General features: G+C 49.4%; 1 protein-coding gene across 1 annotated transcript in view; it reads right to left on the reverse strand.

The window, feature by feature from the left end:
* Window positions 1-27,767, reverse strand: part of RHPN2 (rhophilin Rho GTPase binding protein 2) — a 54,206-nt gene that overhangs the window by 3,611 nt on the left and 22,828 nt on the right. Inside the window, exons 3-14 of the mRNA XM_077754688.1 lie at window positions 26,783-26,911; window positions 24,360-24,435; window positions 15,297-15,374; window positions 14,796-14,920; window positions 12,896-13,062; window positions 10,717-10,904; window positions 10,188-10,344; window positions 8,170-8,289; window positions 6,341-6,535; window positions 3,927-4,003; window positions 2,787-2,933; window positions 2,266-2,421 (exon numbers count right to left, since the gene is read on the reverse strand). Coding sequence (XP_077610814.1) covers window positions 2,266-2,421; window positions 2,787-2,933; window positions 3,927-4,003; window positions 6,341-6,535; window positions 8,170-8,289; window positions 10,188-10,344; window positions 10,717-10,904; window positions 12,896-13,062; window positions 14,796-14,920; window positions 15,297-15,374; window positions 24,360-24,435; window positions 26,783-26,911 — 1,615 coding nt within the window. The remainder of the gene's footprint in view (window positions 1-2,265; window positions 2,422-2,786; window positions 2,934-3,926; window positions 4,004-6,340; window positions 6,536-8,169; window positions 8,290-10,187; window positions 10,345-10,716; window positions 10,905-12,895; window positions 13,063-14,795; window positions 14,921-15,296; window positions 15,375-24,359; window positions 24,436-26,782; window positions 26,912-27,767) is intronic.

The following is a 27,767-nucleotide window of genomic DNA, read 5'->3' on the forward strand; positions in this document are numbered from 1 at the left end:
TGCTTTTCTACCCCTACCTCAGCTCTTTCATGGCCCGGTTCAAAGTTCTCGTAGGATAGAAAGATAAGCCTTTCTCCTTATGCTGTGCAGCCCCCCACCACCATCATGAAGGCTCTGGTCCTGAGCCCAGCTCATTTATTTATCCTTCCTTTGGACAAACTTCTTTTGTTTCTGGTTGGGACCCCGATCCCTTGTCCTGCAATGCTATGGTTCTGCCCCTAAAAACTCCCATTTCTCATGATCCCTTCTCCCAAAATGCTCTCCGAGTCCCTCGACTTCATCTTCCTTCATTTTTAAATGGAGATATAAGTCACATCCCATAAAATTCACCACATTAACGCCATTCTGTGGTTTCGAGCTCATTCAGAGTTGTGGAGCCACCACAGGAGTTCAGAACATGTCCTTGACCTCCAGAAAGCAGCTCTGTACCCGTCAGTAGTTATTTCACATTCTCTGACACCCCAGCCCCTGGCCACCGCTGGTCTACACTGTGTTTCCGTGGATTAGCCTGTTCTAGACATCTCTTATCATGGGAATCACATGACCCATTCACCCTCGGCCCTCTCTAATCAGTTCTGTTGCCATCTCTCCCTGAAAAGTACTCTTTTGTCCTGCTGGCAAACAATAATAGACACGGCCCCGCCTCCCTCCCTCTCCACCTCTTAACCGTAGTCTACACAACCAACCGTTGTCCTCCGGCAGGATTTTATTTGCTCGATTCCAGAAGCTTCTTTATCCTATCTCTCTGAATGCTCCCTCACAACTTCCTTTGCACCCACTTCTCTTCTAACTGGCCTCCAGAGGCCTGCAGCATCTCCTGGATTAGTCCTTGTCCCTCAGGCCCTCATGGGTAATTCCGGTTAGTCTCTGAACGGCTTTAACTATCATCTCTAGGTTGGTGATTCTCAGGTATTTCTAGGTCTGACTTCTCCCTTGCACTGCAGATTTGAACATCCAGCCGCCTACTTCACATCTGCATTCAACATGTGAAACATTCAAGGTACAACTCTGTTTTCTCTCTTCTCTGCCTCCCTCGTCCCTTGCCCCTGTTCCCCATCGCTACGAAAAAAATGGTGCCTTTGTTCAAGACCCAAACTGAGCAGTCATTTTCCTTTTCACAAGGTTTTCTACATAGATCATCTACAAATCCCTGTCAGCTCTACCTACAAAAATACATCTCAGGGGCATGCACCCCCCCGCCCTAGTGTAAGCTGCTCACGTCGTTGGCCAGCACACCTGCTACAGCCAGCTTCCGCTGTGGCCACCCGGCCAGCCTCAGGCAACAAGACGTCCTTCTCAAATAAACATCATTCCCCTTCTTGAGAGGCTCAATGGCTTCCAAACTGCCACCACTGCCAAGGTGGCCCTGCCTGCCTCCCATCTCATTTCCTGCCGCTCCCTCCCTCGTCTCCACCTTCCAGCTGAAAGGCTTTCTTTCTGTTCCTCCAGCAGAAGCTTCTTCCTGGTATGGGGACTCCACACCTGTCGGTCCCCCTGCCCAGAATGCACCTCTGGTGCCCCCTCAAACAGCTGGCTCGTCCCCGTCACTCACATCTCAGTGCAAGCCATGTCTAGAGGAACCCATCACCACCTCCAATCATTCTGTTGCATTACCCGATTTATTTCCCATACCACACTTGTCGAAAATCAACAACCACTTATTTGCTTATTTAGGGCCAGTTTTCTGGGGACAGGGACCTCATTGGCCTGGCTCAGCTGGGGCTCCAGCTCCAGCCTACACACAGGATGCTCCCTCAACGTCTAAAGAATGAACACTGTCATAGAGGGAAGCGTCTAAGGTCCATAATTAAATGTGACCAAGTGTGGAAGAGAATGTACACAATTCCTCCTGCTGGGGGAGAATGAAGGCTATATAACTGCGCATATGACCATGCACGGGCACCAGACACTTCCCGAGATCTCACGGGAAACAGCCAGCGCTGTCTCTGATGTGTGGAGAGGGACTTTCACATGTCGTCTCTGGCCCTTTTGTAGCACTTGACTATGTTCTGTTCTTTTCTTTTTTTACCATAAGTACGTATGACTTGTAATAAATAATCAGAAAAATAATTGGTTCTTTTATGCACAGCATTTTTTACAGCTTTCCAATGATCTCTTTGGCCCAAGGTGAGCACATGCCAGCAAAGACCAGCTTGGGAGTGTCTGGGCAGGTCACCAATGCAGGCAGGAGGCAAAGGGTCTGCTGACACTTCTGGGGCAGCCTCGCTTTGCGTGGCTGTTTCCTGTTGGGGTGTGAGCACTCACCATGGATGAGGTGAAGTCCAGGAGGCTCACGACCTTCATCTCCACGCCGTCTGTGCCCTTGCCCTTCAACAGTTTCATGACCTCGCTCACCGTCAGCCACTTGCAATCCACGTCTTGAATGGAAACAATATAATCCCCTTCCTTGGCTCCCGCCAGCTACAAACGGCAGGATTTAAATGAAGGTCAGTGTTCTGTTCACTCTAATTTTAGTATATGTGCTGCCGAAGCGAGCACAGTGTTCTGTTCACTTTAATCCCTGGATCGGTTCCCAAGTGCATTAACAAAAGAGACATTTGCATAAGTTTGCTACAAGACAGCCCACATGGATCCTTTGCTCCCTGGGCAGGTAAGACCCATGAGAAGCCTTTCACTTGGTCAGACTTTTTACATAGAGGACCCCTAAATTCATTCATACACCCAGATATATTTGTTTGGGCAGCTTTCTTTCTGTTTGACCTGTCCGACTGCTTGCAAAGATAACAATGAATTTTGCTCCCGATCACCGGGGGGCACACACTTACCGCAGCAGAGCAATTAGGGTCCAGACAGTGAACTTGAACTGGCGAGTTTCCTCTCAAAGTGAATCCCAAATCCCCTTCTTCTGCAGTGAAGTGAATGCTGCGAGGAGGGGTCCATCTCTTGTTGGCCGAAAACACCGCCAGGGGGCCCTGTGGAACAGCATCATTAGGTGCAGGATCTGAAGGCTGACTCAGGCATTTGAAAGCTGAGGGGTGCCTGGCTGGCTCAGTGGGTTAAGTGTCTGACTCTTGATTACGGCTCAGGACATGATCTTGTGGTTTATGAGTTGGAGCTCCACATCAGGCTCCGGGCTGAGAGTGCAGAGCTTGCTTGGGATTCCCTTTCTCTCTGTCCCTCCCTGTTCTCTCTCTCTCTCTCTCTCTCTCTCTCTCAAAAATAAATAAATATTTAAAAAAAAAATGAAAGCTACAGGACATGTCACTTTGTTGTCCTTGCAGATGTCACTTGGCCTTGCTCAGAGACTAATGACACCATCTGGGATAATACATGCTACAGCAATCATAGAGGACCATCAGCTGCCATTTTGTCTCAAATATCCAACATATTTTAAAGAAAATGTTCTTTAAAAAGTCATCTTAGGGGCACCTGAGTGGTTCGGTCGGTTAACTGTTCGACTTCAGCTCAGGTCATGATCTTGTGGCTTGTGAGTTCAAGGCTCTGTGCCTGCTTCAGATTCTGTGTCTCCCCCTCTCTCTGCCCCTCCCCTGCTTGTGCTTGCTCTTGCTCTCTCTCGAAAATAAATATCAAAAAAAATTTTTTTTTAAATAGGTCATCTTAGGGCACCCGGGTGGCTCAGTGGGTTGAGCATCCGACTTTGGCTCAGGTCATCATCTCGCAGTTTATGAGTTTGGGCCCTGTGTTGGGCTCTGTGCTGACAGCTCAGAGCCTGAACCTGCTTCCAATTCTGTGTCTCCCCCTCTCTTTGCCCCTCCCCCACATATGCTCTGTCTCTCAATAATAAATAAACGTTCAAAAAAATTTTTAAAAAAAGGTCACCTTAATGAAAATTGTATAAAGTCTCTAATGAAAAAAAGTATAGTTAGCTAAAAATAGCCTTTGATATACTTGCAGCCTGTATGAGCTGTCCCGTTGGGTCATTAAGGAACAAGCATTCAACATACCAGCTTTTGGAAGAAGTCCGTTGCTGTCACCTTGGAGAACTGTGGCAATATAATTTCAACCTCTTGCTCAGTTTTAGCTGGAAAAGAATATTAAAAGTTAAAGTGTAAATGTTTCTATAATTGAAAGTTATCCTTGAAAACTCAGGTCTAAGTCTTCTCTCTGAAGGGAAGAGAGAAGTCACCCGGCCTTCCTCTTGGTCTTGACAAGTGGCACAGAAGAGGGACTGACTGCCTGTCAACCCCCTGGCCCAGTGTCAGCTGTACCTTCCATCTGGGCACCTACTGTGAGCCGTACCTCGCTCTGGGGCTGGGACAGAGCAGTGACAATCAGACACATCCCCGGCCCTCGAGGAGTATGTTCATATTCTAGCGGACTTCCTTTGGCACTCAGGAAACCTGACCGAGAAGTAGTCTACATTTCAGGGGTGGCTGTTACAGAAGGAAGGACCAGCACAGAGTCCTGGGTGAGATGAGCTTCCTCTTTTCATCATCAATGTGGGATATGAGGATTTCAAGGGGACGTTGGTTTGCCCGGCTGTGTCCCCTGATAGCTTAAATCTCCACCATCACATTCATGGGACGCTCACGCCAGCTCTCACCATGAGGCTGGTCAGTTCCTGACAAAGGATCCCAGAGCAGGTCAAGGATACATGAAGAACAGTCTACAAAGGAAACCTGGGGAAGCAGCCTGGTCCTGGCAAGGTAGAACATACCCCTCTCTTCACAGGATGGCCCTGTAGCTTCTTACAAAGCGCCTGACTCAGTGTTGGGCCCGGACAGGGTGTTCCACACCCTGTCCTCCTCCGTGGTGATGTCTCTACTTCCTGGCCACAGAGCACACTACATGGACACAGGGGCCAAGGAGGGAGCCAGTGCCCACGAAGGAGACTCACAGAGCACACTCCTGCTTCCACCTACCGGCTTGGTCACCTGGGGCAAAGGCTGATGTCCCTAAGCCTTTCCTGCCTCATCTTTAAGATGAGGGCAATACCTCCCTAGAGAGGTGGAGGAAGAGTTGAATGAGATTCTGTATACACATGGTGCTTACTGTTGTGCCTGGCAGACCTCGAATGCTCAGTAGGTACCAGCCAGCGTTAGCACAGACAAGCCCGGGCTCCAGCTTGAGCAGGGCTCTGCCTCTACGGAACTGGTGCCCGGAACTCGGGGTGGAGCGTTAACAGACTAGGGACAGAGGTGCAGGAAGTGGAGGAGAAGGAAGTACAGACAAAGGAGGCTCTCTTGATCGGGTCACCTTTGTCCCCTCCCCCCAACTCCTCAAAAGATCCTAGTCATTCCTGAACTGTCAAGTCACCTCTCAGAGGGGCCCCCCAACTCCTGACTCCTGGGGCAGAACTGACAGCCACCTCCCCAAGGGCAGCAACGACTGTGCAAAGCACCTCCGTCTTCCTGAACCCAGGACAGTAACCAATACCTTGGAAATGCCTAGAAAGTGTTGGTGGTGCATGATCTCACTTATGTGTGGAATCTAAGACAGTCAAAGTCATAGAAGCAGAGAGCAGAATGGTGGGTGACGGTGGGGGTGAGGTGGGGAGCGAGGCAACGGTGGGTAAGGCAACGGTGGGTACAAAGTTTCCGTTATGCAAGATGAGTAACTTTTAGAGGTCCAACACACAGCATGGTGACTATAGCTCACAACACTATATCGTACACTTGAAATTTGCCCAGAGGACAGATCTTCAGTGTTCTCACCACACACACACACACACACACACGATAAACTAGGTTTTGAAGGATTTTCACCACCAAAGTAAAAGTTTTCCATGCATCCCCTGGTTCCACTAGATCAGTGAAAAATTTACTTCTCATTTCATAATAAAAGATTTTTGTCCTACAAAAAGAATGAAAGGAAATGGTGTTGTGAACGGAGTAGAGGGCAGGAAAGGGCAGGTGTAGGAGAGGGAATATGGAAGCCTTCGGATTTAAAACCATGGAACCGAAGGTAAAAGACACAGCAAAGAGCATTCCCAGAAGGCAGACGGACTCTGGGGCATGGAGCATAGCAAATACATCAAGGCCAAGGTAGATTCCATGATCTCCTGACACAGGTGATGGCTGGAACCCCAGGGAGGTTGTGAGACTTTAAGGAAAGTCATCTGGACAAGGCAAACCAGCGACAGTAGACCCTCAAGAGTGCCTGAGGGGTGGGTGGGATCGGGCAAGACCAGTCAGCCAAGGGGGTCATGAAGGCGATGAGAACAGAGGCAAGGTGGCAGGGCGCCCGGGAACCAAGGCAGTCACATGCTACAACAACCATAAAGAAGGCCCTACACCGCGTGAGCAGCAGATAACTCCAGGGTGAGAGCAGTGCCCAGCACGCAGCAGTCTGCCCGAGCCTTCCGGGATGAGCAGACACGGGCCGTGCCCCTGGACACACGGGCTCCCAGGCCACTCACAGATAATGTCGGGGGCATCCATCAAGTTCAGCAGGTCGTCGTCCTCTTGGTGCTGAGCATACTTGAGCCGGGAGCGCTGGTGTGCCGCACACAGCACCTCCCGCAGCATGTCAATGTGGCGCAGTTTCTTGCACAGGCTGGCCTCCCTCACGGACTCTTCGTGGTGGCCAATGGCTCTGCGCAGGTGGGCCTTGCCTGCCGGCAGAAAAACACCGCCCGTGTCATCAGTGTCCCGAAGTGCAGCGCAAGTGTCTCAGGGAGAGCCTAAGTGCCCCGGGATCAGCCCAGGAAGGGGACCCTCTCTCTGCTGAAGGACCTGCCTGGATGGCTTGCATCCCTCTCCAACCCATGCGCGGTAGGCTCACTCGGGTCTATAAAACATCCATTCAGCAAATAGTTACCAAATGTTCTAGGCGGTAGAGATAACGCAGCGAGCAAACACGAGCCTCTGTAGTCATGGAGTTTATGTGCTAGTGGTTGAAGAGAGATCACTAACTGGCAAGCAGACAGACAGTGGATCACGTGGCAGGAAGGTTGTGGAGAAAACTAAAGCAGGGCAGGCAGCAGATACAGCACAACAAGATGAGAACAAAAAGGTGCTCTTCTCTGACAGGTGATCCAGAAGGCCTTTTTGAAGGTAACTTTTTAGAGCAAGGGAGACACATAATCCGAAGCAGGCTCCAGGCTCCAAGCTGTCAGCACAGAGCCCAACGTGGGGCTCAAACCCACAAACCATAAGATGACCAGAGCTAAAGTCACTTAACTGACTGAGCCACCCAGGCGCCCCGAAGGTGACTTGTGAGTAGAGCCCTGAAGGAGGCAAGGGTATCTGACAGGAGAGCACTCCTGAAAGCGGGAACAGCAAGTGCAAAGGCCCTGGGGCAGGACTACGCCTATTATGTGTTCAAGGGCCACAAGGAGCTTGAGGGTGTGGCTGGAGGCAGTGAGGGCCAGAGCAAAAGGCAGGAACTATGAGCCCAGAGACAGCAGGGGCCAGACCACGTCCAGCCTTACCAGTGCAGGGTGAGGGCTTCTGCCCCTACTCCGGGTGAGATGGGGGCCCATGAGGGTATGAACAGAGGACCCATGTGGACTGGCTATGAAGGAGCAAAGGGAAAGCAGGGGGGCCAGTTATGAGTCCTCTGGGTCTGTTACCTCAACTGCAAAGTGGAGACCACACTATACCTACATCACAGGGTTGTGTCAGATTGAAGGGGAGTCACCGTTTGTTAAGTAAGCACGCCATACGTGTGGCTTGGACCAGCATGGCAGCTAAGAAGTGGCCAGAGCTGCGAAGTGTTTTCTAGAGAGAGTCGACAGGATTTGCCAATCAGATGTGGGATGAGAAAGGCACTGAAGGTGGAAGATGAGCCCCAGGCTTCTGGCCTGTGCACTTAGAAGCTTGGGGAGCCATCGAAGGGACGGGGAAAGGGAGTGTCTGGGGTAAAGGCCAGGTTTGGGGAGAGGAATTCAGGTTCGCACATGAAGAGATATTCGCTCCTACACTTGGCAGGGACCAAACCAGGACAATTCATCACCAGTTCTCAGTGTGACAGAAGAAAGTTAACAAACACATGCTTCCACATTCGGATGACCCAGGGCTGGCCCCGGGCCTCTAGATTGCACTAGAAGATTGTCAAAGCTCTGGCTGCACTTTGGGAGGCCTGGGCCCTCACAGAACCCGCGAGAACACAGTTCCAGAAGCCTGCTGAAGCTACAGACTGTGCCTCACGGTATCTGATCCACAGCGGCCAGGACGACTCCGTGCTCTCTGAGCCCTGCCCTGGGGACCCATCTGCGGCCCTGTAAGCAGGATGGCCGACACGTACCCAGCAGTCGGCGCTGCTGACCGTTCTTGAGCGTGGCCAAGGGCGTCAGCCCGTCTGGCATGTGGTCATAGAGCTGGGACAGGCACTTCTCCTGATGGTCCTCATCTGCGCCAGGCTTCACTGCAATGAAAGCCACAGGGCAAATCCCTTATGCGGACATGGCCGCAGACCCCTTGGAGAGATCTCTTTCAACCGCATCTCCCGTCTTCCTTCTCCACTTCCACAAGGCACTTGGGTATTGATAGATCTTTCTGCTCCCGGACACACCCCTGGCTACTTTGTGCACCGTGGCCAGGCACACCCTTGGGGCTCGTGGTTTGGCTCTGAGCCCCCACTCTACCTCCTCCAACTCCCCCACCTCACGGAACCTTCTAGCATAGCCCCGCCTCAGACCCCTGGTGGCCTCCACACCTACACCCTCCCTGGCATGTGCGCCCTCTCCAGCCTCACCACCTCAACGCTGCCGGCCTCCCTTCCAGAGCTCAGCTGTTCTCGCTCTGGCTGTCCTTTTCGTCCTTGCTCGGCTGCAAAAGTCTTCCTCAGAGGTCAAAGGCCAACTCAAATGTGACCTCACCAAGGAATCCAACTGCTGCCCCATTTGTGTTTCTACCGTGATCACCGAAGTATTGTTATTTCTATTGGTTTATGTGACTCATCCAGCCTAAAAGATTTGATAGTAGCACTGGGAGAAGCAGCCACACTTTCCTAGAGTCCACTAGATATGAGGGACTATTTAGCTCTGCACACAGGCACCTGGTTTCAACAACTGTCCTATGAGATAGGGTCTCTTCATATCCCCATTTCATAGATGAGAACACTGAGGCACAGAAAAGTAAGGAAATTAAGATCACACAGCTAGTAAATGGCATAGCTGTGATATGAACCCAGGCAGTGTGGCTCCAGAGGTGGCTTACTTTCGGGGGCTACTTTGATTAGAACTAATGACTACAAAAGTCCCATCTGACCTCAGATTAGCACCAAGACCAGGGTGAGGAGAGTAAGACCCTCCCCTGAGCTAAAAACGTTAAGAGGGCGTCATCCAAAACTCAGCAATCAGGAGATACAGTAGTTTAATACACCTTTCTAAATATCAAAATTAATGCTAAAACATGCATGATGAAGAAACATCAAAATTCCTCTTTGCCTCAGGTTGTGATGTGGCTCAGCACAGCATTGTTATGGATCTGTAGTCTTTCTTTAAAATTTGGGTCACCACAGGGGCGTCTGGGTGGCTCAGTCGGTTAAGCGTCCAACTTCGGCTCAAGTCATGATCTCACTGCTCGTGGGTTCGAGCCCCAAGTCGGACTCTGTGCTGACAGCCAGCTCAGAGCCTGGAGCCTGTTTCAGATTCTGTGTCTCCCTCTCTCTCTGACCCTCCCCTGCTCACGCTGTCTCTCTCTCTCAGAAATAAATTTTAAAAAATTTTTTTAAAAATTAAAATTTGGGTCACCATGGATCTTTTTGTTGTTGTTGCATTAGTTTTGATTCATTTAAATGAGACACAGAGAGAGCGGGGAAGAGAGAGAGACAATTCCCCATGCAAGCAGGGGAGGGGCAGAGGAATAGGGAGAGGATCCCAAGCAGGCTCCCCGCTGTCAGCACAGAGCCCAACGCAGGGCTCCATCTCACTGACCGTGAGATCACAACCTGAGCCAAAATCAAGAGCCGGATGCTTAACCGACTTGAGCCACTCAGGAGCTCTGGTTTGGATTCATTTAAAATATCACATCCCAAGGTCATCTTGGATGCCGAGTTTGGGGGCACCCCCTTGGATTCAGTGCCCAGGTGAGGGTTTCACTGGTGCCAACCCTGGGCTCAACCCTCAGGGAAAAGTCATCTCCTTGGCAGAATTACACTACCCCTCTTCCCCCACCATGAGAACATGCAACCCCTAATCCCACACTGGCCCCCAGGCTGTGAGCATCTCCAGAGTAGGCAGACAGCGCTCGCTCAGCTCACAATGTCCCGGAAGCACAACCCAAACCAAAGCCCAGAGCCTCCAAGCCCGCAAGCCTTACGCTGGTGGTCAATGAGAAGGGTGGCCGCGAAGTAGTGGGCCAGGGCTCCGTAGTGGTGGGCCTTCACACAGGCCAGGCTGGCCCAGGAGTAGGGGATGTTCTCCTTCACCGGCGCCTGGCTCATGGCCGCGTGCAGCTGCCGATAGACCTCCCCGACCTGAAACAGAAGGGACGCTGGGAACGGGGAGCCTGGCACGGCGGGGGGCGGGGGGCTCACGCACCCGGGCTGCAGAAAAAGAGCCCTTTCTTCTATGGAGCGGCCCTGCCTGAGGCCACTCCAGGATCTGGGAGGAGCTCCAAGGGTCCCTCATTCTCCCATGTCACAGTTAACAGGGAGATCAGGCAACTGTCACTATGCTGCTTTTCAGGCTAAGCCACAGATGGAGTCGGTGATCCATATCGGAAACGCCGCAACTTGCCAAGAAAATGCAAGCTAGCGCTCTGGCCGGGACGGGCATGCTGTTTGCAGTAGACCCACACCAGCGCGTCCTGCCCACCCCCAGAAGTCACGGGCACCAGGACGGCTTACCTTGGCAGCCTCCTGAGCCACCTTCACCAGCATGAAGAACTCGTTCCGGATCCCAGGAAGGCAGATTTTCTCGAACACATTCTCCTGGGCTTGTGCAAGCATCATTTTGACCAGCACACTGAGCATGGCAGGACTCATGTCATAACTTGGGGTGTGAGTGAACGTCTCTTTCAGGTGATTTAAAACCCCTACAAATTGGGGGAAAAAAATTTTCGCACGGGTTGGGGACATTTCTCTCACCACGCTGTTCAAAAACATAGAGGACGACAGAAGCGAAAATCAAGAAGCATCTTAAAAAAATGGATTCTCAAGTGTGGCAAGATCCAGCCATTCCAGTCCTAGGTACACACCCTGAAGATGTGAAAGCAGGAATGGAAACAGATACTTAGACACCCACGTTCATAGAAGCACGGGTCGTAATAGCCAAAAGAGAGAAACCAATTCAGATGTCCACCAAGAGACGGCCAAACCAAATGTGCTGTATACATACGACAGAATATTTTTCAGCCTTAAAAAGGAAGGAAATCCTCACACGTGCTTAAACATGGATGAAGACATCACGCTACGTGAAATAAACCCATCACGAGGGCAAATCCTGTACGATTCCATGAGATGAGGTATCCAGAAGAGTCAAATTAGAGAAAGAAAGGAGCGAGCTGGGTGCCAAAAGCTGGTGGCAGCAGGGAACAGAGTTCGTGTTTCATGGGGACAGAGTGTGAGCTTGGGCAGATGACAAGGTCCCGGCGACAGATTGTTGCGCAACAGCGTGAATGTACTTAATGCCAATGCCTAAAGTGGGTTGCCCATGGTCATTTTTTTCTCTTGTACGTTTTACCGCAATTAAAAAAAATCAGATCCTTTTCCAAAACATTTACATCCATACTGAGCAAGGAAACCAACCCTGTTTGCTCCTCTGTCACCTGGGACAGTCTTGAGAAATTCCGTACATGAGCAGGCATTTAATGGAGGCAAAAGCAGAAAGCAGGCAGGATGATGGGGGGCTCCCGACAGACACACTCACGCTGAACACCGGGGTCATTACAGAACTCGGGGCTTTTCCCCAGGAACTCGGGAAACATCAGTACCCCCCACTCTAATGGAACTGTTCCTGCTGTAGCCCTTAGCTGACGTTTTTATAGGTTAGAAAATTAACTGTCACAGCCTTCACTGACGATCAACCGAGGCTGAAATAAAATCCCTGCCATGAATCCCATCTGACCGGTTCCTCTGGTCTTGTTGCAAAGCCGTAAGCTGCCCTGTGGATGGCTGCAGCCTATTTGCTCCCTGCTGGGTTTGCTCACGCTCTGTTCTTGCACCTAATGTCTGTATTGCCGGAATCTGGGAGGTGGGTCACCAAGCACAGCTGCTTTAGGCTCCTCAGAAAGAAAATGAGCCCAGAAAAGGACTGACGGTAAAAGAAATCCACTCCCACAATGGAATCATAGCGTGTCATGTTATCCCAAAAGATCTGTCATGTTAACACAAGCAATTTAACCATCAGCCAAAATGCAAAGCCTTACAGAGCAGACTGAGATACCCAGAAAGTTCTCTGCTGGGAGGAACGCCCCAAAGCAGTGATAAGGACCAGCTCGGAAGGAACCCTGGTGTGGAGCCGGCGAAGGGGATCCTGCTGTGGTCGGCGCCGTGTCACTGCCCCACCCACCATGCCATTCCCACCCACTGCGCCCAGCCTGGTGACCCCCCCAGTCCCCTACAGGCTGGCGCTAAGTGTCACTTGACAGAGGGCTGAGAGGAGCAATCTCAGGTAGGCCAGCGTTGCAGAAGGAGCACACGATGAAGCCGTGGACAGTAAAGTGCCGTGATGAACCACGCCTGATAAAGGAAAAAAGCAAAGCGCCTACATGTGCACTATTTTGAGAAAACGTGCTCCCTTCTCCAATACAGTGTTCCAAAGAACAAGTCATTCACTGCCATCCTTGGGGCCAGTTGTTTGGGAAAGATTAATTGTTAACCACAGGACTCATTCACTGCTCAGACAGAGGAGACAGGGTTTGAGCCACTGAGCAGTTCTCTCGGGGGGGAAGAAACCCGCTGGCCCTGGCAGGCCTGTGAGGCCCCACGTGGGCCCGGGGAAGACCCACTGACCCTCTCTTGCTGCGGTACCCAGTGCCGGCTGGTGGGGCAGGACCGTATCCCAGAAGCCCTTGCAGGGACACACCTGCGGCTCTCTGAAAGGCGTCCATCGCACCCTCCAGCCCAGCCTGTGTCTGTCGGTTGCACCGGGTCCCGATCTGTGTATAGAGGGCTCCGATGTTAAACAGAATGCTGGCTTTCTCCAGTAGAAGGTTCTGCTGGCTGACCGGAACCCCGGTGAGGGAGTCATACCTATTTAAAAGAAATGGTTTTGAGAATAGGGATCATTTGGCTAGTGAATGCCTCTGTGGGGTGAAAGCAGGCAAAATTTAGTTCTTGAGTACAGTTAAAAAACACACATGCAATGAAGCGTTTGTTTCCAAGCAAGACAATGGGCCTGATCCTACTGAACAAAGATAAGCCACAATCTCATACAATAAGGCTTCTCCATCAAGACGTCCTTCCATAAGTGAATGGATAAGTAAACTTGGCACAACAACACACTGGAATATCACTTAGTAATAAAAAGAAATGAGTTATCGAGCCGTGAGAAGACATGCAGGAAACCTGAGTGCATATTTCTAAGTGAAAGGAAGCCAACCTGATAAAGGCTACACACTGTACGATTCCAACTATCTGACAATCTGGAGAAGGAAAAACAATGGAGACAGAAAGAATCAGTAGTTGCCAGAGTTGTTGGGGGGGGGAGGGGTGAAGAGATGGAGCAGAGAATGGTAGGGGGTGAAACTATTCTGCGTGATAGTACAACGTGGATATGTGACCTTATATGTGTATCAAAACCCATGAAATGTCTCCCACCAAGAGTGAGCCCCAATGTAAACTATAGACCTTGGGTGGCAATGGGGGAGCCCTGGCATGTGTGGGGGGCAGGGGGCATATGGGAAAAGCCTCACTTTAAAAAAAAAAACTTTTTTTTTTTAACATTTATTTATTTTTGAGAGACAGAGAGACAGAGCATGAGCAGGGGAGGTGCAGAGAGGGAGGGAGACACAGAATCTGAAGCAGGCTCCAGGCTCTGAGCTGTCGGCACAGAGCCCGGCACGGGGCTTGAACTCACAAACTGCGAGATCATGACCTGAGCCGAGGTGAGATGCTTAACTGAGTCACCTAGGCGCCCCGAAATCTCTCACTTTTGCTGTGAACCTAAAACTGTTCTAAAAAATAAGGTGTATTAAAAAATATGGGTCTTCTCCTAAATGTAACACGGCCATTACTAACCCCTCATAATTCTTCCTCAAGTCGAAAAGACTGGGGATTTGTTTTAAAGTTCACATGTCAACCAGGAGATAGATGTGGAGCTTCCTAATTCAACACGGAGGAGAGCCTTTTCACTGTGAGCAGGTAGCTAAGGCATCTTTAGCAAAAGTCATCTGCCTGATCGTTCAAAAGGACGGCATCACTCATCACCAGCGGTGGTGAAATGCGGCTCTGGATGCGCCCGGTACCTCTTAGGATCTCCTCCCCTCTCGCCCATGCTAAGTACGCTCAGAGAAGAGGCACAGCCTCTCCAAAGTGTTTAAACGATGCTACCCTTCGAAAACACCAACTCTGGACAAGAATCAAACATTCTGCTCAGGTTTTTAAGAGCTGACTTATTTCTGTTTGCTGCCTTTGTCGTTGGTACAAAACCCGACTCCATTCCCACCCGCTGCCCCATCTGGAACAAGAATCTTGCTTCTTGTTAGTTCCACCTCGGAGCCCCAGTGTTCCCTCAACAATAAAATGAACACGAAAAAAATGCCTCTTCTCCCCGGCTCGCTTGTTCCAAGAAGCAAGAAGCCACGGTCTGTTGGAGCCTTCTCCCCTTGGATCCCTTTGTAAATAAACACCCGTGTATCTACCTGTCTCCAGCTCTCCTGTATAAGTGGGACCGCTTGAGGGAGGGGGAGTGGTTGCAGGGGAACCCTGCCCCCACCCTGGGGGTGCTGACCAGGAAGGTGGCAGCAGAAACCACGGGCACCTACCATGTGAACAAGATGCCCATCTGGCGGGTGGGCGGGAAGAATCGGCTCTCCACAAATCCCAGCTGGATGAAGTAACTCATCAGCAGCTCCACACCGGCCTCATCCCGACTGGGGGTCCGGCAGGCCTGAAAGGAAGGGAGTCACAGATGGGGGGAGCAGGTGAGGATGCAGCAGACGGCCCCCCACGGGAAGATGTGTCGCACATAACTATGTCTATGGAGCCCGGGACCCGCTGCTGCTATCATGAGCGCCAGGAGGGGTGGCAAAGGGCTGGGGTGAACTCAGGAGTCCCGGAATCCAGCCCCAGACGCGCCAGTGGGCGTGTGTGTCCCTTTCTGTGGTCTTCTCGGGTGCAGGGTTGAACGGAGGGCTCCCAAAGCGCCTCCCTATCCCCTCCAGCCAGGAGCGATGCTCTAAGACTTTAAGTGCAGGAACAGGGCATCCTGAAGACGCAGGAGGCTCCAGCGGCCATGCTCCCCGCCGCCGCGCGCAAATCCACACCTGTCTCAGGTCCATCAGATCTGCTATTTCATCTTCATAGAGGTAGCTGTCCTCACTGTAATGCTCCAGGATAAAATCCTGCAAGAGAAAGAAGATGAGCTATTGTAAATAAGTAAAACGGGAATGTCTCGTGTGCACCCCGCCCCCTCCCCCTTTAAAAGTCCATGTAGGGGGTGCCTGGGTGGCTCAGTCGGTTAAGATTCCCAACTTCGGCTCAGGTCATGATCTCACAGCTCGTGAGGCTCTGTGCTGACAGCTCGGAGCCTGGAGCCTGCTTCAGATTCTGGGTCTCCCTCTCTCTCTGCCCCTCCTTCACTTGTGCTCTGTCGCTGTCTCTCTCTCTCAAAAATAAGCAAGCATTAAAAAAAATTAAAACCCACATAGAATTCATAATAACAGGGGAGATGAAACACTACTCTGATTTTCTGGGGGGTGGGATTTATTTTCTTAACTTTCTGTTTGTTTGCTTATCTCTATTATATATTTAAAATTGTTTTCCTTGTGTTGCTTCAGTAAAAATGAAAGTTGAAATTATTTTTTATTTTAAAATGTCTTTGCAGGGGTGCCTGGCTGGCTCAGTCAGTAGGGCATCCGACTCTTGATCTTAGGTCATGAGTTCAAGCCCCACACTGGGCATGGTGCCTACTTAAAACAAACAAACAAATAAAAATATCTTTGCAGGACAGTTAAGTGGCCCCGTAAGTACTATACATGCAACAATTCTGGCAAACAGCACAGATACTCCAGGGCTCAGACGTTCTGGGCACAGGGGCTTCCTGGGAAAGGAAACTGCAGTCTAGGCACTGTTATGAGGACGCTACCCTCCAGGCCTGTGATGAAAGCCTTCATGAGAGCAGTTTTGGGCACTTCCACAAATGAAGCACCCGAAGGAGACCCCCAAACCCGGTCCACAGTCCAGCGTGTGATGACCACCCTGCGAGGTCCTTTAGTCACACAACCCACACTGATGCGCACCTGCTACGTGCCAGGCGCCGTTTGAGTGTCTGGGCTACATAAGCAAACAAATTAAAGACCTTTCCCCGCGGAGCTTATATTCTCGCAAGGGGGCACAGGCAGTAAGTAACAGGCACAACCAACAAGTAAATGACGTCACACGTTAGAAGGTAGCAAGAATTACAGGGAAAAGATAAAAACGGGGTAAGGGGCATGGGGAGTGGCTTCCTGCATGACATATGTCATAAGCGTTGGCTCTCCCTGGAGACAGGAAGCTGAGAGACACTGGTCAGTTATGTTTTCTCAAGTGTGAGTACAGTCTATTTACACACTTTCCACATTAAACCACCTCCTTTTTGTACGTTCAATGCATATCCACATGCACACACACTCACACGCCGTCTTACAAAAGTGGTGTTGAGTGAGCAGGTAAATTTGCTGCGCTTTTCTTGTTGAATGGGCAGTGTGTCAAACGTCCTCATGTGCCATAGGATATTCTGTAACATGACTTCTAACAGTTATACAGTCCACCAATGTAATCACTGTACAACTCATCTACTGAACAAATTAACCGAGCACCTACTATGTGCTAGCCAATACGGAGAAAAACAGAGCATGAGTGGGGGAGGGGCAGAGAGATTAGGAGAATCGGAAGCAGGCTCCAGGCTCTGAGCTGTCAACATAGAGTCCGACGCAGGGCTCGAACTCATGACTGTGAGATCATGACCTGAGCCGAAGTTGGATGCTCCACTGACTGAGCCACCCAGGCACCTGCTCCTTCTGTTTTTCAATTTGACCTTTCTTCCCTAAGTTTTCCTTTCATTGTATGATGCTGTCACAGATTGTTTTTACAAGTTTACTTCAAGTGCTGATGTTAGGCATCAGCTCCTCTCTAATGTAGTGACTGTTAAAATCTAAAGGGATTCTCTGCTGGATTTATGTTATTAGTGATGTTCATTATGATGAAAATGATCTGGATGCCTCTGACAACATCTCCGAAAACAGTGCTGGGGTCATTGCCCATGATGCTTGGGGATGAGAAAAACTTCATCTTTTTCAGGATAGCACACTGTTCTGTCACCTTCTTTCTTTTTTGTTTGTTAAGTTTATTTATTTATTTTGAGAGAGAGAGAGAGAGTGAGCAAGCAGGGGAGGCGCAGAGAGAGGGAAAGAGAGAATCCCAGGCAGACTCCGCACTGTCAGCATAGAGCCCAATGTGGGGCTCAAATTCACAAACTGTGAGATCATGACTTGAGCCGAAACCAAGAGTCAGACACTTAACTGACTGAGCCACCCAGGCACCCCAACTTCTGCTACGGATGCTGGCAAAACTTTTCTTTCTTCTTCTTCTTCTTTTTTTAATGTTTGTTTATTTTTGAGAGCGAGAGAGAAAAAGAGAAAGAGAGCACATGTGCACATACATGAATGGGGGGAGGGACAGAGAGAGAGGGAGAGAGAGAATCTCAAGCAGGCTCTGTGCTGTCAGTACAGAGCCCAACACAGGGCTCGATCCCACAAACCCTGAGATCATGACCTGAGATGAAATCAACAGTCAGCCGCTCAACTGACAGGGCCACGCAGGTGTCCCATGGCAAAAATGTTCTTAAAATTAGGAGAGAAATTACAAACTTTATGTTAACCTCACAGAAGTCAAAGAGAATTTTGGTAAATTCTAAATGCATTCCTAGGTAAAATTAAATTTACATAGAAGGAAAAAATACCTACGGCACCTGGGGGGCTCAGTAGGTTGATTTTGGCTCAGGTCATGATCCCAGGTCATGGGATGGAGCCCTATGTCAGGCTCTGCACTGAGTGTGGAGCCTGCTTAAGATTCTCTCTCCCTCTCTCTGTCTCTCCCCCTCTGTCCCTCTTCCCCAGATGCTCTCTCAAAAAAAAAAAAAAAAAAATCTGGCTGGAACCCATTGTAAGCATCAGGGATAAGACAGGATTATATAACATCATTCTATTCATATAACATAATTCTGAAAGTTAACAAATTAAGACAAATATTAGAAAGGAAAAAACAAACTAAGTTTTTCCTCAAAGTGATGGTCTATTTATAAAGCCTAGAGCTTCAACTGAAAAACTACTAAAGTAACAGGAATCCAGGGAAATGGACAAAAAATTACTATATATAAATCAATAGTCTTCCTTTCTTCTTCAAGCCATAACCAGTTAGAAAAATATAGCAGGGAAACAATACCTTCCCAATTGCACCAGGCCAAGAAAAGTATAATATTCTTGGGGGTAAAATTTTGCCCATCTCCTCTGTTTGTTCTCTGTTAAGAGACTGGGGTTTTTTTTGGTCTTTATTCATTTGTTTTGTTTCTTAAATTCCACATATGAATGAAATCATATGGTATCTGTGTCTCTCTGACTTATTTCACTTAGCGTGATATTCTCCAAATGCGCCCATGTTGCTGCAAATGGCAAGCATTAGATCATTTAAAATCAGACAGACAAGGTCCCTGCCCCCATAAAACTTGCGATTTGTTGACATCAACATTTAGAAATATTATGTTCATAGATAAGAATATGCAATATGTAAAGATACAATTTTGTCCTAATTAAGCTATGAATCTAAATGAAGTTTCAATCAAAACCCAAAAGCACTATTTTGGAGAAACTTGACAAAACATGGGAGTAAAATTTGGAAGAAAAGCCAAGAACATTTGGAAGAGCATAGTTAATAAAAGAGGCTTGCTCTAATTGCTGTTAAAACACATAGGGATTGGGGCGCCCGGGTGGCTCAGTCGGTTAAGCGTCTGACTTCAGCTCAGGTTATGATCTCATGATTTGTGGGTTCGAGCCCCGCATTGGGCTCTGTGCTGACAGCTCAGAGCCTGGAGCCTGCTTTGGATTCTATGTCTCCCTCTCTGTCTGCCCCTCCCCTGCTCATGCTCTGTCTCGCTCTATATCAAAAATAAATTAAAAAAAACAAACACAGGGATTAACTTGTGAGCAATGGATAGACGATGAAACCAGGCATGGATCAGACACAGATGGAAGTAGGTTTGAGAATCGGGTGCCTGACAAAAGCCAGCATGCCACAGAAGTGGGAAAGGCTGGAACAGCCAGCATGCCCAGACAGGAAGGAAGTGGCATACACGGACTGCGGGCCTGACGTGAATTTAAGCAAAGAGCTAACAGAGTGGTGTGGGCAGGGGTAAGGGGACCTGCAGCGATGGTGTGGAACCCCAGAGCTAAAGGGTCAGGATACAGAAGGAGCTCTAGAAACCCAGAGAGGTGGCTACCAGAGGTAGGCACCCAGAGCCACCAGGACCTTCCCTCTGGGAATGCAAGAAGGAAGCCATCCGAGGGAACCTGGGGAATAAATGCCAGAACTTCCCTCTCCTCCCATCCTCTCCGGTGCTCTTCCCCCTCAGCCACAGGTGATAGGAAGCCACAGAGCAGGAATGGAGAAGGGTGATGGGGGTAGGGAGATGGACACCATCCCCCACTACAGATGGTTTCTTCACATAGAGTTCAGGGGAAACTGACTGCCCATTTGGTTTAAATAGAGAATTACAGGGGCGCCTGGGTGGCTCAGTCAGTTAAGCGTCTGACTTTGGCTCAGGTCATGATCTCACGGTTCATGGGTTCGAGCCCCACATCGGGCTCTGTGCTGACAGCTCAGAGCCTGGAGCCTGCTTCAGATTCTATGTCTTCCCCTCTCTCTGCCCCTCCTCCGCTCACACGCTATCTCTCTCTCATTTTTTGAGATAATGAGATGTTTAAACAAACATTAAAAAAAAAAAGAATTACAGCCCTATACCTCATTTTTTACCCCAAAACTAATTCCAACCAGATTAAAGATTTGATGTAAAAAACATAAACAAGACACTGGAAGAAATACTAGCAATGTACTGATGCCACTTTGGTGTGAAGAGTGCCTTTCTGAACATGCTCTCTAAGTGGAACTGTAAAGGAAGGGGCTAGTAAGTTCAACGACATAAAATCTTAGATATATATATATCTTAAATATATATATTCTAGTTTTTAAACTTGCTCGTGCTTGGGGCGCCTGGGTGGCTCAGTCGGGTTAAGCCTCCAACTTCATCTCAGGTCATGATCTCGTGGTCCATGAGTTTGAGCCCCACATCAGGCTCTGTGCTGCCAGCTCAGAGCCTGGAACCTGCTTCAGATTCTNCCCTCGCTCTCTTACCCTCCCCTGCTCATGCTCGCTCTCTCTCTCTCTCTCAAAATAAATAAACATTAACAATAAATAAATAAATAAATAAATAAATAAATAATAAATTGGTTACTGCTTGTATAACAAAAGTTAAATTAAGGAGAAAAGGTACTGAGAGAAGTATTTGCAAAATATATAAAACCAAGGGTTAATATTCTTCACATGTAAAACATCTCTTGTAAGAAATAAAAGCAACACTGGAAAAGCAGACAAAGGGCAGAAACAGTCGATTTGATAGGGAAAGTGTAAAGGGCAAATAAACACACAGGAGAGGCGCCTGGGTGGCTCAGTCATTTAAACGGTTAAACGTCCGACTCTTGATGTCAGCTCAGGTCACGATCTTGCGGTTTGTGAGTTAAAGTCCCACATCAGGCTCTGTGCTAATAGTGTAGAACCTACTTGAGATTCTGTCTCTTCTTCTCTCTGCCCTTCCCTGCTTATGCATGTGCTCTCGCTCTCTCTCTCAAAATAAATAAATAAACCAAAAAAACAAAACCACCATACATGCATTCAACTCAAATACTGATCAGAGAAATGCAAACTGTATGCAATAAGTTCTTAATTTGCCCTATATCACAAAAATCACAAAGAGCACAAAAAAAACCCCAAAATGAATGATGCCCAGCGTAACCCGAGGTTCAGGAAGATAAGCCGTCGTCACACACAGTCGGGAGGAATGTAGGTAGTATGGATCTCCGACCGACCAAATCCATATCTAGAAATCTCTGTCCAAAGAGAACACTCAGTGAAGTGTGCAAATGCTCAGTGGGGAGCCGCCGACAAGAGCGAGCATTTGGAAGCTGCCTAAAGAATAAGATTAACAGCCACCTTGTTCAGCACCAACCGCAAGCAGATACCACAGGAAGCCCTAACAGAGGGGCGGGGGAGAGCCCCACACCTTCATGAGTCTGGCCCCTGATCAGAGGAACAGCCCCAGGGTCCAAAGATAAAGTGTTGAGCAGGTTACGGGCTCAGTGGGGACAGGTGGGGGGGTGAGGGGGGCAGGGACCTTTCCATGTCTTGATATTTTTCTGAATGCTTTGCAATACTGTTTTTAACAAAAACGAATAAATAAAGCTATATTTAGAGGCCCCCAAAAAACCGCAAAACAACTTGAATTCTCTGGAAAGGGAATTTATTTTGATGGTGTCTTCAAATGAGGCCGTTTGAAAGCCCGCTTAATTAAAAATAGAATGAAATCACACAGTGAAGCTTTGCTGGCCATTAAATGTCCTGCAGGTACACAGACAGGTGCGAGGCAGCCGCACTTTGATCCGCCCTTATGTCAGCCCGACTGCTTCCGCGGCACCTGTCGGTGTGACTCTCGGGCATGAACGTGGAAGGGAGAAAACTGAACGTCCCCAGATGTTCTCGTTCTTGTATGCCTGACATATGAAAAGTCCCTTTTAGGCTAAAATGACATGGTCAGAAGCCTCAGCTGAATAGCAGCTGGCCGTGCCCACATGTGATTTTTCCCCCACTGAGTTTAACATGCAATTCGGCACGTGACATGGCTGGATCCTTGCAGAGGTCCATTAAGTGCCCAAGTGTCACCAAGCGCCTCCTTCGAAAATGCCTGTGCTCTTGCCATCCTGGATCCAAGCAACTAACTGAATCTTCAACTATTCCCCAAAGGCACCCAAAGACATTTCTACAGACATTAAGGAAATGTCTTGAGTCTTACCAACATGTGACAAGTGTCCCATCTAGAAATTCAGGTGGCCTCTAAATAGCTGACATAAAGCTGTGGCTCCTGGGTTGTTTTCTAGCCAGAAAATCCAACCTTGGGTGATCCTGAGTCTTGTATGACTACCAACGTCCCTTCTCAAATCCCAAGAGAGACCCCAAGTTGACAGGGACCAGCAGACCTAGATGTAAACCAGGGAGCAGTCAACGAGGCCCTGAGTGAAAGAGTCAAGAGGCGTACAGTCTCTGCTCCAGAATGGAGGTCCAGTGCAGAAGCTCTTGAAGCATTAACCAACTGCTTTTATTTTTTTTTAATGTTTTTTAAAATTTATTTCTGAGAGAGACAGTGTGAGCAGGGGAGGGTCAGAGAGAGAGGGAGATACAGAATCTGAAACAGGCTCCAGGCTCTGAGCTGTCAGCACAGAGCCTGATGCGGGGCTCAAACCCACGAATCGTGAGATCATGACCTGAGCCGAAGTCGGACACTTAAGCGACTGAGCCACCCGGGTGCCCCTAACCAACTGCTTTTAAAAGCACACGCTTTACAGTGTGCCCAAAATGCCTATGATCATTTTTTCCTTCCTAAACTAAAAGTGGTGCAAGATATGTCAACTAACAGAATGACTATGCAAAGAAATGTAATACTTGGAAGGACTTCTCAGGGCGCTGGGGTGAATTGCCGACCACCATGCCTGTGCTGGAGAGCTCAGAGACAGGCACGACCTTCCACCCCATTTCCCCCTTCTCCTCCTACATGGAAGTTGGAGGTGATTCATTAAAACTCAGAGTGACGGAGCCAGGGACAGGAGGAAGGGGAGGGCATTCCAGGCACGGGGAGGCCTCTCCTGGGCCTGGATGGGGCTGAGGCAGCTCTGGGGGCTTCCATCAAAGCACCTCTTCCGCTTCCTACCTGAATCCCTCACTGAGCCACGGGCCTGGAACGCAGGACCTGTGACATCACCGGCATCCAGCACAGTGACAGTCACAAGTGGGCCTCCAAGTATCAGCTGCGTACTAGGGACCCCTACAGGTTTTTTTTTTGGTTGTTTTTTTTTTTAACATTTACTTACATTAGAGACAGAGAGAAACAGAGCATGATCGTGGGAGGGGCAGAGTCAGGGGGAGACAGAATCTGAAGCAGGCTCCAGGCTCTGAGCTGTCAGCACAAAGCCCGACACAGGGCTTGAACTCAAACTGTGAGATCATGACCTGAGCTGAAGTCAGATGCTCAACCGACTGAGCCACCCAGGCATCCCCAGGGACCCCTATAGTTAAGAGGAGTCCAGATACTGATTTGGTTGTTGTTTTTTTTTAAGCTGTTAAAAGAGAAGGGAAAAATTCTTTTAAAAGGGAGAGAGACTGGAGGGAAGAAAGAAAGAGGTGGCTGGATCCCCAGTAATTCGATAGAGGGGGAAAAGCCCCCAGAAATTCTAGCTATTCAAGTATTTAAAGATAGTGAAATATACCAAAAAACAGGGTAGATTGGTATATAGATACAGGGATGCCTAGATGGACAAACATGTGATAAACTGACTATAGGAAAATGTTCATGGTAGAATCTAGGTAGTAAATATACAGGGATTTGCTGCAGAATTCTTTCAGTTTTCCTAGAAGTTTAGAAATTTTCAGAATAAAATGTTGGGGGAAAATTTAGCTAATGTCCCATAAACACGGCCTAAATTGGTTTTAAAACTTAAGAAGAAATTAATATAGGCTACAATTCAAAAAAAAATTTTTTAATGCTTATTTATTTTTGAGAGAGAGACGGAGTATGAGCCAGGGAGGGGCAGAGAGGGAGACACAGAATCTGAAGCAGGCTCCGGGCTCTGAGCTGTCCGCACAGAGCCTGACAGAGCTTGAACTCACAAACCGTGAGATCATGACCTGAGCCAAAGTTGGAAGCTTAACTGACTGAGCCACCCAGGCGCCCTCAATTTTTAAATTCCAAAGCACATCCCCCATGGACCCTCTGTGGCTTGGCCTCCTGGGGAGGATAGGCCCAGGTTTCTAACCCACCTTCCTGGGCCCGGAGCCTTGGAGGGAACCAAAGAGAGCCAGAGGACACAGGAGAACGGCACAGGGCTCTCTGGCTTGCTGAAGGGGTCTGGAAACACCCTGCAGAAATCAGCTAACACTTGGCCCACTGGGCCTAAGGCAACTTGCAAGAGATACACGACTTCTAGTTTTTCTTTGTAAACAATGAGTCCAGAACCCATCGCTTTGAGATTTACCTTGAGAACAACTGAGAAGTCAACATCCTTGGTTTCCTTCAGGCCAAGCGGAATCAGAGGAATGGTAAATGCCTCCCTATAAGGAACACAGCAAAGTATATGAACATCCCGGTCCCGGCCGCTGTGCGCCCAGCAGCCCAGCTCAGGGTCCCACAGCCTCCCCATGCCGGTTCATGTTCTACAAAGATGACGCTGGTCATGTGCCTATCTCTGTTCTAAACCCAGTCCCAGAGCCCTGTGACTTCTCGACTACCCAGCCTAACACACAAGGGCCAGCCGTCTTGACCCGTTCCTTCAGTGACTATGCTGGGGGCCTCCTGTGGGGCTGGGTCTGTGCCTGACGCGGCCACCGCTGCCCGGCCTGGGCACACGACCTTGCCAATCCATGCACCTCCTTTATCCCCTTCCTCCTTTCCTCACCAGGGCAGGTCCCACCTAGGCTCTTAGGGGCCTCCTCTGATGGGGAGAACCCCCTAGGTTCCCATCACCTGCATGGGGAAGCCTTGAGGGCCCCTTTTGACACCTAAACTCCAGGCCCAGGTCGCCTGCCTGCCGCCCACTGCACTCCCCCACAGCGGACCACTCAGTTTCCCCACAGGCTGCCCTGGAAGTGTGCCCTGAACCTACATGCTTAGGGACAGGGGCAGGGCCAAAAGGAAGTGAAGGGGGCTCGGGCTGTGTTTTGCAAACAGAGATTTAGCTCCGTGACCTGTAAGCGGAGACCTCCTGGGGCAGCCCAGCCACGGAGGCGGCCAGGAATGCACGGCAGGGCGAGTGGACAATGCAGCTGTAAGCTGAAACTGCCTCTGTGGCCAAGGGAAAACCACCGGCTGTGCTAAAAGCAGGCGGGATCCAACCGTGGGGGTGCCTGGTTTCCCCAGAGCCCGCAGGGAAAGCCAGAGCCTGCTGGAAGGGGACTGTGGATGGGCCACACCTCTCTCCCCCAGGCCCCGACACCCTTGCACCCTCTCCCCTCTAGGGCTGTGCTCCCCATGACCGCCCCGGAGCAGCCAGGGCACCCCGGTCCCAACCTCGCGCTAACGTAACTTTCTCCGTGACCTCCAGCCTCCTTGTGTTTTGTCTTCTGCCCGACGTGACTGTTTCTTCCCCTCCTGCCTCACAGAAATGTTTAAAGATCAACTGTGCTAAGAAAGAAACAATCTGCTTTGAAAACAGGAAGGGGGCGTGTGCAAATGCAAGGTGTCATTATGAACCCGCACACCTCTTTGCCTCTCCCCGACGGCACAGGAAACCAAGTGGCCTCTGTAGAGCCACACTGTAATCACACAGGGGCCCTCAGTGCCTGCCCCTGTGGAATACATCCCTGCGGTCCTGTATCGCAGGCGGGAATATGAAACATCCTACGTTTATCAGCCAAGTTTGGCCCTACCTCCCTTAAGGAACGTTGACCTTTGGGCAAAATACTGGAATTTAATATCCCAGTATAGGCTGGGAGACACCTCTCATCTGTTGTGATTAGGTGTTCAAACCCACACAGGGGCCCACAGGTGAGCGAGCCAGGGCTCCGGACATCACAGGAGGAAGAACAGAGAGTTCACACATTAATGCCTTCCCTCTGGCTCTGAAAAACACCCACATGCCAGGCAGAGGATTGGGGACAGACGGGAAAAGCACATTCCAAAGGTGACTCAAGGTTCCCAAATGCCATCTTTTTGTTAATCCACACAACTGCCTTCTGACTGCGTTTCCCCTGGCGCTCGCCTGCCTTTTGAGAAGCCTCATGTCTCTGCACAGCGTCTCGGGGTTATTCCTCCTCCAAGACGGACATTTCTTTCAAAGGTAGCTCACACCTTGGGGAGACGTTCTGAGCTTGTTCTGAAGCCTGTCCCTCAGCACTGGGCCCCCCACACTCCCTAGGGGGAGGCTTCTGAATGAGGATGTTCATCTCTCAAATATTTAACAGGGTACATTTCTGAAGTCTCTCAGCTGCCATGCCAACTCACACAGGTCCCCTAATCTTTGATATAAATGATCTGTCAAGTGGTTTAGCCGTTTTCGCATCCTACCAGTGGAAGGACCCAGGTAGGCCCTGTGCACGGTGCAGAGGCTGAGAGGGAAAAGGGCAGTGTGGCCCCACCCGGCGGCTGGCTCTCAAGGCCAACCACAGAAGGGCTTCCAGGCCATCTTTATGGGAGAGCCATGTGAGAGATGCTGTCTCTTCATCTGGACCCAGCCACGCAGCTCTCCCACAATCGAATGCCTTTCTGTCCCACTCTCCAGGGATTTCCAATGTCATGGTTCATCCCTTTGACTCCCGCATCATGCTCAAACCTCAAACAGATCAATCCCTGTCTTCCCAAAGTGAGGTCTGCCAACCCTCTCGGGTCTACATGGCCACCGTCCCTGACACGGCACGTTCCGAGGCTCCGAAGGCATTTGGAAGAATCAGTGCCCCCACTTACTCTGTGTTCTGATAGACTCCCACAGAGATGTTGAGCCCCTCCAGCTCTTCCTTGAGCATCTGTAGATCCGAGTTCACGAAGCTCAGTTCCAGGCGCACCTGCTCCCGCACCTTCTGGTTCGTAGCTGCTCTGTTAGAAGAGAAGGGGGAGGAAAGTGCCTTCAGCCCAGATGCCCCACCACCGAGTGAGCAGACCTCCCAAACCCCATAGGGAAGTCCTGAGGGTTCACTTGCAGCTGTGAGCGCCAGATGTGATCAGATAAGAGGCCTCAGGGATGCTCAGCGCCTGGCCCACCCTGAGCCGCACCTGCCACTAAATAGACCTGAAACATCACTGATAAACTGAGCTGCTCGACATGAATTTTAAGACATTCCTGCAAAGAATCAGCTTTGAGAAAAGAGAATTGCTCCCAGCCACCCATAAAAGACCATAAACTAGCCCCTTGAAAGGAAATGGCTAAGATAAAATTTCCCAGCTCATTCTATGAGGTCTAGTTTTACCCTGACCCAAAACCAGAGAAAGACATCATAAGAAAACAAAACAACAAACTAATATCCCTCATGAGTATATATGCAAAAATCCTCAAAAAAATATTAGCAAACCAAACCTAGCAACATACGACAACCATTCTATACCATAACCAAGTGGGATATACCCCAGGATTGCAAGATTGGTTTAATATCCAAAAATTAATTAAAGTGACACACTGTGTTAACAGGCTATAGGATAAGAAACACATGGTCAACAGATGCAAAAACAAAAGGCATGTGATAAAGTCCAACACAGATTCGTGATAAAAATTCTCACCAAACTGAGAAAAAAGGAAAATTTACAAAATTTGATAAAGGGCATCTATGAAAACAAAAAACAAAGCTAATATCATACTTAGTGGTGAAAGACATCCTTTCCCAATTATGATCAGGAATAAGGCAACAGTGTCCACTTTTACCACTTCTTTTTTTTAACATTTATTTTTGAGAGAAAG

The sequence above is a fragment of the Crocuta crocuta genome, unplaced genomic scaffold (genome assembly GCF_008692635.1).
Source record: "Crocuta crocuta isolate KB4526 unplaced genomic scaffold, BGI_CrCroc_1.0 scaffold121, whole genome shotgun sequence".
In the NCBI taxonomy this organism is placed as follows: Eukaryota; Metazoa; Chordata; class Mammalia; order Carnivora; family Hyaenidae; genus Crocuta; species Crocuta crocuta.